At 46.0% G+C, this 19,022-nt stretch overlaps 1 protein-coding gene across 1 annotated transcript in view; it reads right to left on the bottom strand.

Moving 5' to 3' along the window:
• LOC135810139 (uncharacterized) overlaps positions 1–18,614 on the bottom strand; it is a 34,465-nt gene extending 15,851 nt beyond the window's left edge. The window contains exons 1-8 of the mRNA XM_065323604.1: positions 18,236–18,614; positions 17,124–17,462; positions 14,457–14,789; positions 9,961–10,160; positions 9,145–9,319; positions 8,033–8,482; positions 6,321–6,659; positions 1,184–1,516 (exon numbers count right to left, since the gene is read on the bottom strand). Of these exons, the coding sequence (XP_065179676.1) occupies positions 1,184–1,516; positions 6,321–6,659; positions 8,033–8,482; positions 9,145–9,319; positions 9,961–10,160; positions 14,457–14,789; positions 17,124–17,462; positions 18,236–18,404 (2,338 nt within the window). The 5' untranslated portion in view covers positions 18,405–18,614. The remainder of the gene's footprint in view (positions 1–1,183; positions 1,517–6,320; positions 6,660–8,032; positions 8,483–9,144; positions 9,320–9,960; positions 10,161–14,456; positions 14,790–17,123; positions 17,463–18,235) is intronic.
• Between the last annotated feature and the right edge of the window lie 408 nt (positions 18,615–19,022).

The following is a 19,022-nucleotide window of genomic DNA, read 5'->3' as shown; positions in this document are numbered from 1 at the left end:
CTCTCCATGGTCTACAAGGCAAGTTGTGCTTCTTGTTCCGGACCTTGGAGATGTCATCTGAGGAATTTGGTAGTCTGGAAGCTGTCATCAGGGACCGCCTCATTCCAGCCCTCGCTGGTCGACTCCCTCCGTCCAGTGTGGAGCGACATATGCTCTCGTTCGCTTGTCGGGATGGCGGTTTGGGCTTCTCGATTCCCACCGCCCAATCTCACCACGGCACTATGCACACTCCCGAGCTGTTACTAATGAGCTCAGGGAAACGATCGTTAAGGCAGATCCCTCGCTAGTTGGTGTGGCAGACGTACCAAGACCGCCAAACGTCAAGTCCGCACTGCGGCTCGGGCATCACAGCAACAGCTGAAGGAGGGGTTTGTGGGTTTGTGAGCGGTGAAGGCGCAGTACATGCGGCTCAGCTTGAACTTGCTTCCTTCGTGGTAGCTCTGCTTGGCTGACGAAATCGCTAGCAATTTGTTCTTCGCTGCTGCCCCCAACCACACGTTGATGCGCTCACCACCCTCCGATGCCCCTAACCTCACTGCTTCCCTCTCTCTCTCTCTCTGTGTCTCTCTATCTCTCTCCCCCTTTCTCTCTCTCTCTCTCTCTCTCTCTCTCTCTCTCTCTCTCTCTCTCTCTCTCTCTCTCTCTCTCTCTTCATGTAGCTCTCTCCCCGTAGCTCTCTACCCTTGAAATTCGCTTCCATAGAATTGGGCACCATTGCCCGTTTGGCCTTGCGAAGTAAAATAAAAATCAACAACAACAAAAATGTCACGTCCTCTATCCTGTCATGGCTTTCGTCTCTCCAAGTCTGAGTTTAGAGATGCTCCGTGTTTGCGCTATGGCTGGGTGCCGGAGCATTTGCTGTCATCCTGCATCTGTGGCGACGCGCGCTTTGACGTTTCCCACGCGTTATCCTGCCCCTCCTCCCTTCCCCTGTCTTATCCTTCTCACACATCATGTGAAACCTGACATGCTCCGATATGTCTGCTTTGGACTACTGAACTACATACATGTAGTGTACTCTGTTCATCTTCTCTGTTTCACAGGGTCTAACCTATTCAAAATATTCTTCATATCTTGTAAGAGCCAGGCCAATGGTCTGGTGAGAAGGTATCAATCCTGTTCTTTTGAAGAAGCAACATCATAATATCATAGTACTTCACTTAACCATTACACAAATTCTGACCTTTGATCTTGAGTTGGATTGGCACATAGCTTATTGGGGGAAGGGTTACAAAAGGTTGACGGCTAAAGCTCAGCATACATTTCCACCAGCCAGCAGTCACGTCATTGACAATAACAGGGAATGTTGCTCGATTGTGCGAAGCATGGCGATAGTACTGCAGATTGTGCTCAATACACTGCACTGCCCAATTTGTTTCGCTTAAGTCTAGGTTGAGCTTCCTGAGCTTGCACCAAACGGGGAAGAGATCATGTTGCGAATGGCAGGTGATATTCTGTATGTCTCCGTATTCCCCAATGTAGTACGATTTGGGCAATCCCTCCTTGAAGTAGTACTCTGCAACAGGTAATGGCATGTCACAAGGACATAGCTTCTCATAAGCAACATGCATACAATGGTGTATGGGGGGGGGGGGGGGGGTAGTACGAGTGTGCATGCATGAAGCCATGCAGAGGGTTATGAAACAGGTCACTAGTTTTTAAATGACCTTTGTGCATGTATGCATACATGTGCTTGACTTTGTCCAGCAAGTTCCATCTAGCATAGACTCTAGTCAAAGAGTTGGTGGACAAGCCGTTGATTATTCACTCTCATTGTAATATCAAAAAAGTATTCTTTCTAGAGTGGTATATTTGATAACATTTTTAAATAACGATAGAAATATTTACGATACTTCTCCAGACGTTTCGTTGTTCTGAACAACATCGTCAGTGGATAAAGAATCTTTATCACATGGCACGTGATTGTTGCCCGTACTCCAGCGAATCAGCACCTTTCGCGCCGCGGGCAATAATATGCGATATTGCCCGCAAAAAAATAGTTTATTTGCCCGCAAAAAAATAGTTTATTTCAGTGATCGCGTGACTAAGCACGGCTGTCAAGAAGCGGCAACTAATAGTTATTACTTTAACCCTTTACCGGCAGCCCCATACTTGAATGCGTCAACGTTGACGCATTCGACAGGCATACAAAACTATGCCTGGCATGACGGGAAGCATCAGCCCACGGGAATTTCCCGTGGCCCTCACACAGCCTAGGTATGATCCTATCGGTAGCTGAAGAGATCCACGCGTGTCCCATTTGATTTCATTGAGAACTGCGCGATCGAAAACTTACGGAAATACACGCGCGCCGACAATGCCGCCCGCCTCCGTCAAAACATCGTCAGGTGCATTTCTCTTGCGCAGTGAGTTCCTTTCGTCCTCGGATGACTTCTCCGACGACGACCTAGCAGTCATTCGCTCTGGGACCGACGACAGATAGAAAAATATTTCGTTCCAGCCGCCGATGCAAGCGAATTTCAAATTACGGAGCGGTGCGCACGCCAAGAAAATTCGCACGCAAATATGGGGAGCGCCAGCCGCTGAAGACGATGTCGTCGTGATGTACCTGGAAGAATCTGATGGTGCTTATGGTGGGGAAGCCATGGAGAGCGATCCCCGTGTCGACAGTCTCCCAGAGACGGAATTTTAGCCCATCGACTTTCTACGTACTTGAGTGACGGCAGCGCAGCGCGGCGTGCGTGCGACCTTACGGAGCTTTCCGACAGCGATTCTGGGGCGATGCTGCTCTCATTTGCGAGCGAGGCATGGCCACTGAAGTTTGTGATGGCTATGGCGTTTGTTTCCGCTCCGAAGTCGACTTGTTTTGGTAGTATCATGTCAATGTCGGAACTCTGACGATTTGCATGTGTACAATTTCCGTGTTTAGACGTAGAGGTGCCAATTTAGCAGCGTATGTGTGTGGTATGAGAAAATAAATTTTTCCATGGTCAAGAAGTAGTACTAGACTTCCAAGAAAACATAACTTGCACATACAAAATGTGGCCTCGTTGTGAGTTATTGGTATAATAATAATTCGCGGGATTCGCGTTGGCATCGCTTGAATGTTCAGAAACACACAAACTAGCCTTCGCTTCCGCAGGCCACCACTATGCCTATGCCTTGCACACCTTAGTGGCGAATGCAGACCTCACAAGTGAGTCAGGGGAGAGTAGGTGAGTCTCTCAACCAATCGGGCGTGTAACGGCCCATAAACCCTGTAAACTGCATCCTTGTTACCCTCACTCCGAGCTGTGAGTACCCAGTTGACCGTGGGTGTCGGCGCAGTTCACCACGCATAAAAAGTCTTTACTCACGTAAAAATTCTTTACACGCTCCCTGCTACCAGCGCGGGTCTCGAACTCGGGACCTCATGATTCGCAGGCAGGCCTGCAAACCAATCGGCCATATGCGTTGGTCGTTGGTATCGTTCTAAATGTTATGGATTTCATATACAAAAGTAACTTGCCGGTAAAGGGTTAAGAAAGATGGCGTCGGTTCGAGATGGCATGGTAACCGCGCACGTGCCGTGGTCCGTGACTTGCTCATGTATGCACGCAAATGCAAGTCACAAACTCACAAAGATCGTCTTTGCATTTGGAGAAAATATCTTCGACTCTCTTTGGAGGTTGGCGAGGTTTGCCTAATCTTTACTTGATTGCGATGCCGGTATGTCCTCTCAATAATTAGAACAAAGAGAGCTGATGATCGCTTCATTGCTGAGCAGAAGTAACAATCAACTCTCCTCCGTGTCCTCAGTGCCAAAGGCAGACGACTGCAATTCCACAACGCTCGTTTCGTGATGGAAACAATAATCGTGTACTAGTACACACTTGGACCATTTGGTCATCCCTGTTCTAGCCGCTAGTCCGTCCAGCAAGCAGATATTGACTATTACGATAAGGACAACTGCGTGAACGAGGGCTCGCCCAGCAAATTCAATTCAAGACGTGTCTCCAGTCAAAAATTAGGGTCTTTACTTAGTACTCGAGAACGTCACAAATACAAGTCAAGGCACCCCACAAAACTGATAGATGGCACGAACGAAAGACAAATAGGCTAGACAAAGTGTCCCAAGTGATTGAAAACAGCAGATCTACCAAATAAGACAGCTACATGTGCCTAAACAACGATTCCCATACAGTAGAGAGTAGTATCAGGCAGAATGAAAGCCTTGGAAGTGCATAAATACAGCCACGACCGCCACAAAAATTGGACGACCGCCACAAAAAATTCTCATTGCTCTACCTCCTTGAAGGGTGAAAGTTACCAGTTATCCTATAGCGATGTCAGTTTATGCCTGTTGGAACCCCCCCCCCCCCCCACAGCCCGCACGAAATACCTTTCAAATAATTCCAGGATGCAATTGCAGCTCCAGACAGGAGGAAGAAGAACACCGTGAAAAATAATGGCAACGATGCCCAAACTCTCGGGAAACGGCTGAAGTCTTCCTGAAGATGTTAACATTGAATAGCCATCGATTACCAGCGTGGTTTGGTGACTTTAGAACTGTTTTGAGACTTAGAACGAAGCGATATCTCAAATTTGATGGAATTGTTACCTGTCAAATGCGTGGGCGAGCAGGCCAGCTGACTGGTTATGCATGAACATGCATAAGCATGCATTGATTTTTCATGGTTCACGTGCAGAAAACTAAGTTGCCGCGATCCAAGTGCAGCTAACAGCCGTGTAAGGTACGACGACTCTGTACTGTAGACCACGACTCTACGACGAGTCGCAGTGTAGCATTGAGACGAAGATGGAATTCTTTTTGGAGATGGACATCCCGGCAATGGACATGGCCTCGGACGTCTGCCGTGTGGTGCTTGCAGGGATCATTTGTTCAGTCATGTTGGCAGCCTGACCGTCGGTAAGCTTGTGGATAAGATTCAGTTCTGCTCGAAGTGGTACTGTGATCACAAACAATTATTTGAAATAACACAAATTCAACTCAGCGTCGCGCGTTTTCAAATCCTCGCAAAGTCACTGCCTGTGTGTGGTCTTCATGTGCCACGCAAAACTCTTACCAGGCTCATCTGACCTGTCCTCTGCCTTCACCTTTGCTTGAACAACAAACACAACAATTCAGGAATGTTTTGCAATGAAAAATACAGCTATCTGGAGCTGAAAAAAAGAAGAAAAATTGTCCTCAGAATTACACACCAGGGAGTCGTCAAATACTTGCACTTGTTGCAGTACTGTATTTGACAACTTCCTGATACACATGTAAACATGAAGAAACTCTTTGTGGTAGCACTCTTAATTTTTCAACTGAAATTATGATTCTGCTGTATTTTATTGTCGTTGCCATGTCTATTGCTATGACGATGCGGTGCCGGCACTTTTTTTTCTGTCTCCGTCTTTCAGTACTGTATACTCTCTGATGGCCTGTAGCAGACTTTTTGTTAGGGCGTAGGAGAAATATCTTCATTTTTCCTGTTTTGATAATGATAGCACATCAATTTACATTGTGGTCATAATGTGTTGGCATTTGGGCTAATTTCAACAGCAGCCCAATGGTCTGCTCTGTGGGCCATGTGATAAATTATTTGTTATCGCATGGTTGCTGCGGGCCTTATGGCATATTATTGCCCCTCGAGGTTAGCCCTCGGGCCTACGGCCCTCGGGCTAACCTCTTGGGGCAATAATATGCCATAAGGCCCTTGCAACCATGCGATAACATATACTTATCCTTTTTCTTTATCCACTGACGATGTTGTTCAGAACAACGAAACGTCCTTATTCTTTATCCACTGACGATGTTGTTCAGAACAACGAAACGTCTGGAGAAGTATCGTAAATATTTCTATCGTTATTAAATGTTATCAAATATACCACTCTTTGGTCTAGAAAGAATACTTTTTTGACATAGGCTCTAGGTTCCATCTAGCATAGGCTCTAGCTTCCATCTAGTATAGGCTCTAGGCTATCTAGCATGCATTCTTGAAAAAACTTCGTGATTTTCGGTACAACTGTGGGCTAGACAATCTGCTATGGGCTATTCCTAGTAGTTGTGGCCTCAGTTGCTGAGAGGTTTATGTCTGGTGGTCTTGCACAGGGTTGGGTTGGGCATGCAATTGCCATGATGGCCAACATGGCTACAAACATATTATAGATAGTTGCAAGCTGTACATGCGCATGCCTGAATGAAACTTGCTTTTGAAAGCAGGTTTGCGTTTTATGGGTGCTGGTGTTCCTACGGACGCGAAAACGCCGTGCGACGAGTCTATACACGAATCATGAAATATAAATAATGTTTTTAAAATTCATACACTTCTTTCTACGTACAGCCACAAGCGTTAAAACACATGTCAACTCACGTTTTTGCTCAAGTGTAACATTTGCTTGGAGCTGGAGGGAAGGAAAGGACGCCTTGCACACGTATACTCCTATGTCTTGGTCTGTTGAAGAATCGATCTGAACCACAGACAGCCATCCATTCTTTCCCGTTTCTTTGAACGATGCGGCGAGTTGCTGTGTATTCTTTGTCAAGGCACTTGTGTTGCCGTTCAAACTCCACTCCAGAACAGGAACAACGCTCTCGTTGTACGGATTAGGATGAACTGCGCACACAAGGCAAAGCTTCTCGCCGATGTGAAAGCTCATCCAATCCGTATCCCTGTTCGTCTGTATCGAGATTCCTGATGGCCAGGACTTGGCTGTACAGAAGCAATACCAAGATTCCACCTATAGTCAATACATGACTATAAGTCGAGTAAAGCTTGTTGAGCCTGAATAGAGATATCGTGTCATAATTATACTTCAGTACAATGTACTGAAGTATAATTATGTATACGCAAATACATTATCCGCCGACTGCTGTATGTGGTAACGTTAGAAATCAGGGACATTCCTTCCAAGGCTTCCATGCACTTACATGTACCTATACAGTATAATACTTAGGAGAGTAAACAGTTGTTTTGTAGATGGAGAACAATGTTTAGTAGATTTCTGTACCATTCTCGGTGATGAATGGATGGACGACAACGCGACCATCCAGAAATTCAAGCAACAATAATAATAATATTGTTCAAAGGATCAGTTGGGGAGTGAACTGCCTGAAAAGAGAAGAAAAGGCCAGCCCCACCAGGACTTGAACCCGGTCCTGGTGGGGCCTTGCTTGTCATGAGCAGTGCTCTAACCATCTGAGCTATGGGAACAAAGCCACCAGACCGAAACTAGAAGTTGGCATATTCATCTCTTTACTAGTTTGAGGGAAAGACACAAACATGCAATCAACAATTTTAGTAGTGGTTTGCCTTCTTCGGAGCAAAGAGGTCCAGCATGCCTTGGAAGAGGCTTTCACTGCAGAGTGCAGCCTCACTGGGACTGAGTGCTATGTAACACTCCCCGAGCCGCTATTAAATTTAGATGCACTTCGAGAATTCACATCAAGTTACCTTGGTCAGTATATGTGCCCTGGTCGCCCGCGAAGGTTAGACTGCCATGTGACCACAGTAGGACATTGACCCAGAACAACACCCTAAATGCCCCGCAGAAGGCATTCCGTACCGCCATACTGCCGCTGCCAGGCGCTCTGTGCTCACTCGCACGACAGTCCTCCACCATGAGAAAGTTGAGAGTAGCTCTGCCCTGCGCTGGCTAGGGAAACCAGTGGGAATGGCCGAGAATATCACCACGAATGAATTCTGGTTTCTTGAACTTTGAATCCTGGATGTGATGGCTTCCAAGTCACCCATGCAACGCATGGAGTGCTTTGTGTTTCTTCCCCTGAACACTCTGTTTTATTGGCCATACGCGTACTGTTGCCAAAATGCAGATGGCAAGTGTTGAGCTAGTGAGGAAAGGGTGAACTCCCACATCTACAGTTCGATACGGTATACCATGGTATACAGCTGGCTTTCATGCATATCACTTGTATACATCATTGCTGGGGTGCTCATGTGAGCTGTGTTAGAGTCACTCTATTCTCAATTTGACAAGTACATTCAATGTATTGGCAAGATAACTGTTGCTACCCTCCTGTACTCCAGCAACTTCCCTGCTTGTCAACATCATTTAAAAAGCTCACCTGGCAGAGATCTGTATATTGATCCGTCAAGAGCAGCACCGAAAGTAAACGCAAGCTTGACTATTTTCTTGGCTCCCGGTACTATACTGGGTAAACGCAAGATGAATGTGTCGTTTCGGCTCACTCCGCCGCTTTGCAGCGTTTTTGTCTGAATATTCCATGTTGCAATGCCATACTGATGTCCCTCGTACTGGCATTGCTGGCCTGCAGTCCAGGAGAAGAAGATCTTGACTGGGTCATCTGCATTGTGAACAGGCAGGTCTGCGTATGTCGTGCTTCCTGTCAGTTTCTTCTGACAGCGCGACGCATGGCTTAGCAAGTTCATCCTTACACAGGCCGTGATTTCAGTCAGAGGCTCCCCGAAAACGTGCAGAACAATCTTGGTATCGGTGGTGTTCCCTCCTGGCCGATCCTTGACCCATGCTTCCTGAACTGACAAACTAGGTGTACCTGATCAACACATACACACACACACACACACACACACACACACGCATACACAAACACACACATCTATTATAAATCTATACGCAGACTAGTACACAGAGCATGGTAGTCAGTTGCACCTAGCATGAAGGAGACAGGACGGGAACGGAAAGCATAACCAAAAACCTCTGCCTCTGCAAGACACCTAACATAGACCAATCTTGAAAAGATTGTCTGGGTTCGAAAGGGGGCACGCCAGCTGACTGGGCAGGCGTGATCACATTGTCCAGGTCGGTAAGGCATTATGCAGGGATTGTCATGTATTCAGCGCGGGACAATTGGAATAATTACATTTTTGTTTAGCTCTATTTTCCCCTTCTTTCACTTTTATTTGTCCATATAAGAATGGCGGTATTATCAAGTGCATATAAGATTTGTTCCAAGTAATCCCCATTCCATAGTAATGTAGATTCACTGATGAATGTAACAAGAAAATATTTCTGAACAAATCCTCTCTTTCCCTTTCGTTGTGTGCCTTGCGATCATCGATTCACATTTTACTCATACACGTGGACATTTAGGAAATTAATGCTTACAGTCCAACTAGTCGTCTGTGTCGCTATATTCAAACTGCTGTCTCCGAAACTCTTGACTCTTGTTTATTTATGTAGTTTATTTACACTTACGTCCTGCTCTTAGCTCGACCGTGCGTTCCGCTTTGCCGAGCTTGTTCTCGATCTCACAGCTCAGTAGTATGCCTGGCTGAAGATATCCACCTGGAGGTAAAGTTTTGGTCAGATTTCTTGTGACGCTGACTTCAGAGTCACTGAACACTTCTAGCTTGCTCCAACTCAACCGCACCTGTTGTTATGAACACGTCGAAGACAAAGGATATTATATTTGGTATACTGTTCTTCCGCAGATTTAGGAGTTAATTTCAATGCGGGTACTTTAAACGTCTTGTAGCATAAAATGGAGAAGTAAAAGAAGAACAGGTCTAAAGTTTACTCTACTAAGGGGCCATCCGGAATTATCGATATTTTTCGCGAAACGAAAAAGTTGAGTCATGACCCTCCAGCTCCCCCACCCACCCACCCCCATGAACGAAAAATATGACTTGACAGCTAGAATGGACTGATGTTTCAGCTATCAATATTTTTCATAACGAAACTCTCTTCAGCCCACCCGGCCATATCCATGGAAGAAACTTTTTCTCTTCATGATAAAGATCGATAATTACGGATGGCCCTTTTAAAAGCTATCACGACTCACCAGAAACTGCAACAAGAACTTCGATTTTGATCCCGAAACCAACAATGCAGTGACATGAGCAAGAGCATTAGCAATCCAACACTAAACTTGCACATCTGCTTGGTTACGAGAGGGGGGGAGCACTATTCAAGAGAGAGCATTTTCTAGACTAGACGCTGACTATTCGAGAAAGAAATCAAAGGGTATAATCAAGCCAGTACGGTATATGAAAGGAATAATGTCATACACACCTCTGGGGTGGGGTATGTGGCCATGTTCGGCGTACAAGATATGCTGATGGCAATGATATTGCTTGACCAGCCCACCAGGTAGACAATCTTCGGATCTGTCTCATCATCCATCGCAATGGGTAGGTGTTGCTGGACAACCGACGATCCCTCCACATACGCTGTTGCCCTTGCTTCAATCCATGCAGACTTTGGTTGTATTTCTGTGGACAGTGCAATCAGTGTTAGTGACGAACAGAAGCAATGACATTGAACATTGTTGGCTTTTGCATTTTGGTAAAATCTTTTTATCTCAAGATCATCACAAAATTCGGCCGAATGACAATGAGCACAACTAGCATGAAACTCCGAGTTGCAACAAAACTCGTTGCAACAAATTTTGTTGCAACGAGTTTTGTTGCAACTCGGAGTTTCATGCCTAGCACTCCTCATCTCAGGCAACATGAATCACTCCAAAGTCGAACAAAATAGAAGGCTCTGAACGTTCTACAAGCACCCCACCAACTGTTCCATTTCAGACGGAAACTTCTAACTATTATTATAGTTGTGATGAACTCGCGCCCGCTGACAGTTGTAAGTGCCGATGCAGCTGATTTGCAGCCTCTAACACCAGCACATTTCCTCGTCGGACGACTCGACCCACCAATGGCTCTGGAAGTGAAAGCAGACGAGCACCCCAGCAGAGACCCACGCAAACGTTGGTTGTATGTTCAGCGGCTTGTAGCAGACGTGTGGAACAGGTGGCGAGATGAGTATGTTCCCTTGTTGAATGTCCGTCGTAAGTGGCAACGTCAAGGTCGCAATGTAGTAGGCCTTGGCGGATAATGCTCGAAAAGGTGGCAGATTCTGCTTTTTTTGCTCCGAAATTGGCAGAACCATACAAACCTTATGGCGGGCAATTCCTCGAATTCTGCTCCATTTCTTTATCCACATACCAAACATGCATGAAACTTACCAGAAAAAGTACCGAATTCTGCCAATTTTTCTGCCGGCATTATCCGCCAAGCCCTACAATGTAGCCGTAGGTGACATCATGCTGTGTCTTACATCAAACACTCCCCGTGGAACATGGCCCATGGGTAGAGTCACAGCAGTGCATCCTGGTGCAGACAAGCTTGTCCGAGTAGTGGATATTAAGATCGGCGACAAGATCTACCGACGGTCTATCCACCATCTAGTACCTATTCTGGACACCGAGTAGTTTGTGCCTTGTGTATCTGAAGTGCTACAGGCAGCCCTGTGACAGTACTCTCTCTCTCTCTCTCTCTCAACCTATGAAGTTTTTCTTTCATCATACAGTACCGTAGTAGTACTCACTCGTCACAGTTTGTTTGCTGACCCTGTGCTCGTGAGTGAAGGGGGATATGTTCTGGAATATTCCCAGCTTGTGGTGAATCTTGCATGACCTTTCATTGTACTCAGGTTTCATTCCTTTTATTCTAGTGCATGCTGCTGGCGCCTGATGTATTGACTATTGTTACCGCAGGCCAGTCTCAACCTTTGCATTGTCTGAGATTCTAGTAGCGTATCGTTTGATGCATGTGCTGTCTCCATGCTATCTAGTCGTAATATATTCACTCGTCTTTGCATTTGTGCCCAGTCCTGTGGATACTCGGAGGCTGCGATTGCGCTCTCGCTTTCGTCATTCTAGAATGTATACTTCCATGCCTTTGAAGTTTTTTAGTTGTCAGTTTTGAACTGTAGGAAGCAGTTTACAGTTTTTGTTCTTGCAGTTTTATCTCAGAGGAGAAAGTTCTTGGTCTCATACTGTTACGAGTTGCTGTTGTATCTGGTTGAACGCATGCCGGGGCAACAGAGGGCAGCATGAGTAGCCAAGTTGCCTGATGCTCGTCGTAATAACGTTACATGAAACTGAGAGTAATAACGTTACATGAAACTGAGAGTTATAACGTTACATGAAACTGAGAGTTATAACGTTACATGAAACTGAGAGTTATAACGTTACATGAAACTGAGAGTTGCGATACAGCTTCCAATCTCTCTCTTGTGTATTATTATAGTTAGAAATTCAACTGGGTTTACAAAACTAGAACAGGTATGCCATGAACAGGTATGCCATGGCACATTTCATGGGAAACAACGGTAAGTAGTTACTGAGTAGATGTAGCAGCATTCGGCCTTGTGCAGATTACATGTACCGGTACATGTACTATATAACCTAATACTAGTTCAAAACCAGTATGAGATAAACCTTGTTATAGTTCACGCATATTGTGAGATTGACAGCATGAAACAAGGTGGAGGACACTGTGTTCGGAAACAGTGGCCTTACTACAACCTTCCGCGGTTGGCAGAGCCCCTGTCCCTGCGGACCATTTGAACCATATGGGTGTTGAACCCGGTTCTGACCCTCATTATGCTAGGGGAGTTTTAGACTTCTCCTTACGTTCGTCGTGTATTCTTTGATCGCTCCTGGATGTCGTCCTGGTAGTCATGTAGCTACTTAAACCTGAACTTTTTGAAACTTCTTTTCTTCCAACGTCTGCCCATGGCGTCCTTCTCTCAGTTCGTCAGCTGTCAACAGTTCCTGCCACCACCATGACACTATCGCGAGAAGGTGCTCTCTATAGACGGGGTTGGTGATGTACCGACGCGGCCATGGGTAGGCCTTGACAAGATAATGAACATACAGGTTAGTCACCAGCTGTACCAAAGAATGTAACCAACGTGTAGCAAAAATGAGGCACTTGCAATTGCTCAGGTTTTTTGTACATTCAAATCTTCTTGACCAATACCAGTTTACGTAACAAGATCAACAAACAAGTGATTTACAAACAAAACTAGTTGACGTGACCAACGTGTAGCCGGGGTGTTACGACGTGGTGAAGGCCTACCAATGGCCGCGTCGGGACGTCACCAACCCCGCCTATAGAGAGCACCTTCTCGCGACAGTGTCATGGTGGTGGCAGGATACCGTTGACAGCTGACGAGCTGAGAGAAGGACGCCATGGGCAGAAGTTGGAAAAAAAGAAGTTTCAAAAAAGTTCAGGTTTAAGTAGCTACATGACTACCAGGACGACATCCAGGAGCGATCAAAGAATACACGACGAACGTAAGGAGAAGTCTAAAATTCCCCTAGCATAATGAGGGTCAGAACCGGGTTCAACACCCATATGGTTCAAATGGTCCGCAGGGACAGGGGCTCTGCCAACCGCAGAAGGTTGTAGTAAGGTCACTGTTTCCGAACACAGTGTCCTTCACCTTGTTTCATGCTGTCAATCTGACAGATTGCATATAGCAGCATTCGGCCAGCGAGACTACTCTAAGCGAATGAAGTGTAGTAATGATAGGTCTAAACCTACAAAGCCCGGACTTCAACTCTCCATGGTCTACAAGGCAAGTTGTGCTTCTTGTTCCGGACCCTGGAGATGTCATCTGAGGAATTTGGTAGTCTGGAAGCTGTCATCAGGGACCGCCTCATTCCAGCCCTCGCTGGTCGACTCCCTCCGTCCAGTGTGGAGCGACATATGCTCTCGTTCGCTTGTCGGGATGGCGGTTTGGGCTTCTCGATTCCCACCGCCCAATCTCACCACGGCACTATGCACACTCCCGAGCTGTTACTAATGAGCTCAGGGAAACGATCGTTAAGGCAGATCCCTCGCTAGTTGGTGTGGCAGACGTACCAAGACCGCCAAACGTCAAGTCCGCACTGCGGCTCGGGCATCACAGCAACAGCTGAAGGAGGGGTTTGTGGGTTTGTGAGCGGTGAAGGCGCAATACATGCGGCTCAGCTTGAACTTGCTTCCGTGCGTGGTAGCTCTGCTTGGCTGACGAAATCGCTAGCAATTTGTTCTTCGCTGCTGCCCCCAACCACACGTTGATGCGCTCACCACCCTCCGATGCCCCTAACCTCACTGCTTCCCTCTATCTCTCTCTCTCTGTGTCTCTCTATTTCTCTCCCCCTTTCTCTCTCTCTCTCTCTCTCTCTCTCTCTCTCTCTCTCTCTTCATGTAGCTCTCTCCCCGTAGCTCTCTACCCTTGAAATTCACTTCCATAGAATTGGGCACCATTGCCCGTTTGGCCTTGCGAAGTAAAATAAAAATCAACAACAACAAAAATGTCACGTCCTCTATCCTGTCATGGCTTTCGTCTCTCCAAGTCTGAGTTTAGAGATGCTCCGTGTTTGCGCTATGGCTGGGTGCCGGAGCATTTGCTGTCATCCTGCATCTGTGGCGACGCGCGCTTTGACGTTTCCCGCGCGTTATCCTGCCCCTCCTCCCTTCCTCTGTCTTATCCTTCTCACACATCATGTGAAACCTGACATGCTCCAATATGTCTACTCTGGACTACTGAACTACATACATGTAATGTACTCTGTTCATCTTCTCTGTTTCACAGGGTCTAACCTTTTCAAAATATTCTTCATATCTTGTAAGAGCCAGGCCAATGGTCTGGTGAGAAGGTATCAATCCTGTTCTTTTGAAGAAGCAACATCATAATATCATAGTACTTCAGTTAACCATTACACAAATTCTGACCTTTGATCTTGAGTTGGATTGGCACATAGGTTATTGGGGGAAGGGTTACAAAAGGTTGATGGCTAAAGCTCAGCATACATTTCCACCAGCCAGCAGTCCTCTCATTGACAATAACAGGGAATGTTGCTCGATTGTGCGAAGCATGGCGATTGTACTGCAGATTGTGCTCAATACACTGCACTGCCCAATTTGTTTCGCTTAAGTCTAGGTTGAGCTTCCTGAGCTTGCACCAAACGGGGAAGAGATCATGTTGCGAATGGCAGGTGATATTCTGTATGTCTCCGTATTCCCCAATGTAGTACGATTTGGGCAATCCCTCCTTGAAGTAGTACTCTGCAACAGGTAATGGCATGTCACAAGGACATAGCTTTTCATAAGCAACATGCATACAATGGTGTATAGGGGGGGGGGGGGGGTAGTACGAGTGTGCATGCATGAAGCCATGCAGAGGGTTATGAAACAGGTCACTAGTTTTTAAATGACCTTTGTGCATGTATGCATACATGTGCTTGACTTTGTCCAGCATGTTCCATCTAGCATAGGCTTTAGGTTCCATCTAGCATAGGCTCTAGGTTCCATCTAGCATAGGCTCTAGGTTCCATCTAGCATAGGCTCTAGGTTCCATCTAGCATAGGCTCTAGGTTCCATCTAGCATAGGCTCTAGGTTCCATCTAGCATAGGCTCTAGGTTCCATCTAGCATAGGCTCTAGGTTCTATCTAGCATAGGCTCTAGGTTCCATCTAGCATAGGCTCTAGGTTCCATCTAGCATAGGCTCTAGGTTCCATCTAGCATAGGCTCTAGGTTCTATCTAGCATAGGCTCTAGGTTCTATCTAGCATAGGCTCTAGGTTCCATCTAGCATAGGCTCTAGGTTCCATCTAGCATAGGCTCTAGGTTCCATCTAGCATAGGCTCTAGGTTCCATCTAGCATAGGCTCTAGGTTCCATCTAGCATAGGCTCTAGGTTCCATCTAGCATAGGCTCTAGGTTCCATCTAGCATAGGCTCTAGGTTCCATCTAGCATAGGCTCCAGGTTCTATCTAGCATAGGCTCTAGGTTCTATCTAGCATAGGCTCTAGGTTCCATCTAGCATAGGCTCTAGGTTCCATCTAGCATAGGCTCTAGGTTCCATCTAGCATAGGCTCTAGGTTCCATCTAGCATAGGCTCTAGGTTCCATCTAGCATAGGCTCTAGGTTCCATCTAGCATAGGCTCTAGGTTCCATCTAGCATAGGCTCTAGGTTCTATCTAGCATAGGCTCTAGGTTCCATCTAGCATAGGCTCTAGGTTCCATCTAGCATAGGCTCTAGGTTCCATCTAGCATAGGCTCTAGGTTCTATCTAGCATAGGCTCTAGGTTCTATCTAGCATAGGCTCTAGGTTCCATCTAGCATAGGCTCTAGGTTCCATCTAGCATAGGCTCTAGGTTCCATCTAGCATAGGCTCTAGGTTCCATCTAGCATAGGCTCTAGGTTCTATCTAGCATAGGCTCTAGGTTCCATCTAGCATAGGCTCTAGGTTCCATCTAGCATAGGCTCTAGGTTCCATCTAGCATAGGCTCTAGGTTCCATCTAGCATAGGCTCTAGGTTCCATCTAGCATAGGCCCTAGGTTCCATCTAGCATAGGCTCTAGGTTCTATCTAGCATAGGCCCTAGGTTCCATCTAGCATAGGCTCTAGGTTCTATCTAGCATAGGCCCTAGGTTCCATCTAGCATAGGCTCTAGGTTCTATCTAGCATAGGCTCTAGGTTCCATCTAGCATAGGCTCTAGGTTCCATCTAGCATAGGCTCTAGGTTCCATCTAGCATAGGCTCTAGGTTCCATCTAGCATAGGCTCTAGGTTCCATCTAGCATAGGCTCTAGGTTCCATCTAGCATAGGCTCTAGGTTCCATCTAGCATAGGCTCTAGTCAAAGAGTTGGTGGACAAGTCGTTGATTATTCACTCTCATTGTAATATCAAAAAAGTATTCTTTCTAGACCAAAGAGTGGTATATTTGATAACATTTAATAACGATAGAAATATTTACGATACTTCTCCAGACGTTTCGTTGTTCTGAACAACATCGTCAGTGGATAGAGAATCTTTATCCTTTTTCTTTATCCACTGACGATGTTGTTCAGAACAACGAAACGTCTGGAGAAGTATCGTAAATATTTCTATCGTTATTAAATGTTATCAAATATACCACTCTTTGGTCTAGAAAGAATACTTTTTTGACATAGGCTCTAGGTTCCATCTAGCATAGGCTCTAGCTTCCATCTAGTATAGGCTCTAGGCTATCTAGCATGCATTCTTGAAAAAACTTCGTGATTTTTGGTACAACTGTGGGCTAGACAATCTGTTATGGGCTATTCCTAGTAGTTGTGGCCTCAGTTGCTGAGAGGTTTATGTCTGGTGGTCTTGCACAGGGTTGGGTTGGGCATGCAATTGCCATGATGGCCAACATGGCTACAAACATATTATAGATAGTTGCAAGCTGTACATGCGCTGCCTGAATGAAACTTGCTTTTGAAAGCAGGTTTGCGTTTTATGGGTGCTGGTGTTCCTACGGACGCGAAAACGCCGTGCGACGAGTCTATACACGAATCATGAAATATAAATAATGTTTTTAAAATTCATACACTTTTTCTACGTACAGCCACAAGCGTTAAAACACATGTCAACTCACGTTTTTGCTCAAGTGTAACATTTGCTTGGAGCTGGAGGGAAGGAAAGGACGCCTTGCACACGTATACTCCTATGTCTTGGTCTGTTGAAGAATCGATCTGAACCACAGACAGCCATCCATTCTTTCCCGTTTCTTTGAACGATGCGGCGAGTTGCTGTGTATTCTTTGCCAAGGCACTTGTGTTGCCGTTCAAACTCCACTCCAGAACAGGAACAACGCTCTCGTTGTACGGATTAGGATGAACTGCGCACACAAGGCAAAGCTTCTCGCCGATGTGAAAGCTCATCCAATCCGTATCCCTGTTCGTCTGTATCGAGATTCCTGATGGCCAGGACTTGGCTGTTCATAAACAATACCAAGATTCCACCTATAGTCAACACATGACTATATAAGTCGAGTAAAGCTTGTTGAGCCTGAATAGAGATACTGTGTCATAATTATACTTCAGTACAAGTACATGTATATGCAAATACATTGTCCGCCGACTGCTGTATGTGGTAACGTTAGAAATCAGGGGCATTCCTTCCAAGGCTTCCATTCACTTACCTATACAGTGTAATACTTCGGAGAGTAAACAGCTGTTATGTAGATGGATAACAATGTTTTGTAGATTTCTGTACCAGTATCGATGATGAATGGATGGACGACAACACGACCATCCAGAAATTCAAGCAACAATAATAATAATATTGTTCAAAGGATCAGTTGGGGAAGTGAACTGCTTGAAAAGAGAAGAAAATGCCAGTCCCACCAGGACTCGAACCCGGGGCCTTGCTTGTCACGAGCAGTTCTCTGACCATCTGAGCTATGGGAACAGCGCCACCAGACCGAAACTAGAAGTTGGCATATTCGTCTCTTTCCAGGCAGTTCACTTCCCCGACTGATCCTTTGGATTCCAAACTCTCCCATTCCTTCCCAAAAATAATGTTATTGCTTGAATCTATAATATACATGCAATCAACAATTTAGTAGTGGTTTTCCTTCTTCTGAGCAAAGGTCTAGCATGCCTTGGAAGAGGCTTTCACTGCAGCCTCACTGGGACTGAGTGCTATGTAGCACTCCCCGAGCCGCTATTAAATTCAGATGCACTTCGAGAATTCACATCAAGTTACCTTGGTCAGTACATGCGCCCTTGTCGCCCGCGGAGGTTAGACTGCCATGTGACCACAGTAGGACATTGACGTAGAACAACACCCTACATGCCCTGCACAAGGCATTCCGTACCGCCATACTGCCGCTGCCAGGCGCTCTGTGCTCACTCGCACGACAGTCCTCCACCATAAGAAAATTGAGAGTAGCTCTGCCCTGCGCTGGCTAGGGGAACCAGTGGGAATGGCCAAGAATATCACCACGAATGGTTTCTTGAACTTCACTATAGTAATCCTGGATGTGATGGCTTCCAAGTCACCCATGCAACGAGTGCTTTGTGTTTCTTCCCCTGAACACTCTGTTTTATAGGTCGTACGCGTATTGTTTGTTACGCGTACGCGTATTGTTGCCAAAATGCTGTAGCATCATTGTAAGTAATAAGTTGTAGTAGGCATAACGAAGTCAGTTCCAGACGAATCACGACTAGCGTAAATGAACACAGCATCCGTAAACAGATGATGCCTGATGGCCACACGGTATAGTACGGCAAAGAGCGAATATCATGAGGCACGACAGATGACGACAGTTGCATGCCACCGATCCCTGTCACAGGGATTATCCCTACTCTGAGTCAGACAGTAGTACTCAGGCTACTACCTCCTTAGCGCAACACACCTACATTGTACTTGAATACTGCATGACATACCACTAAGCACTTTTGCCCAGTCTCTGATGACATTTTGACAGTCTTGGTGGTAGGGTGGCAGCAGATTGTTGGCCTGTTGGCGACATGCATCGCGGCTCGTATTG

The sequence above is a fragment of the Sycon ciliatum genome, chromosome 2 (genome assembly GCF_964019385.1).
Source record: "Sycon ciliatum chromosome 2, ocSycCili1.1, whole genome shotgun sequence".
Lineage (NCBI taxonomy): Eukaryota > Metazoa > Porifera > Calcarea > Leucosolenida > Sycettidae > Sycon > Sycon ciliatum.
The sequence above is the reverse complement of the archived record's forward strand: the minus strand, read 5'-3'. Positions and strand labels throughout refer to the sequence as shown.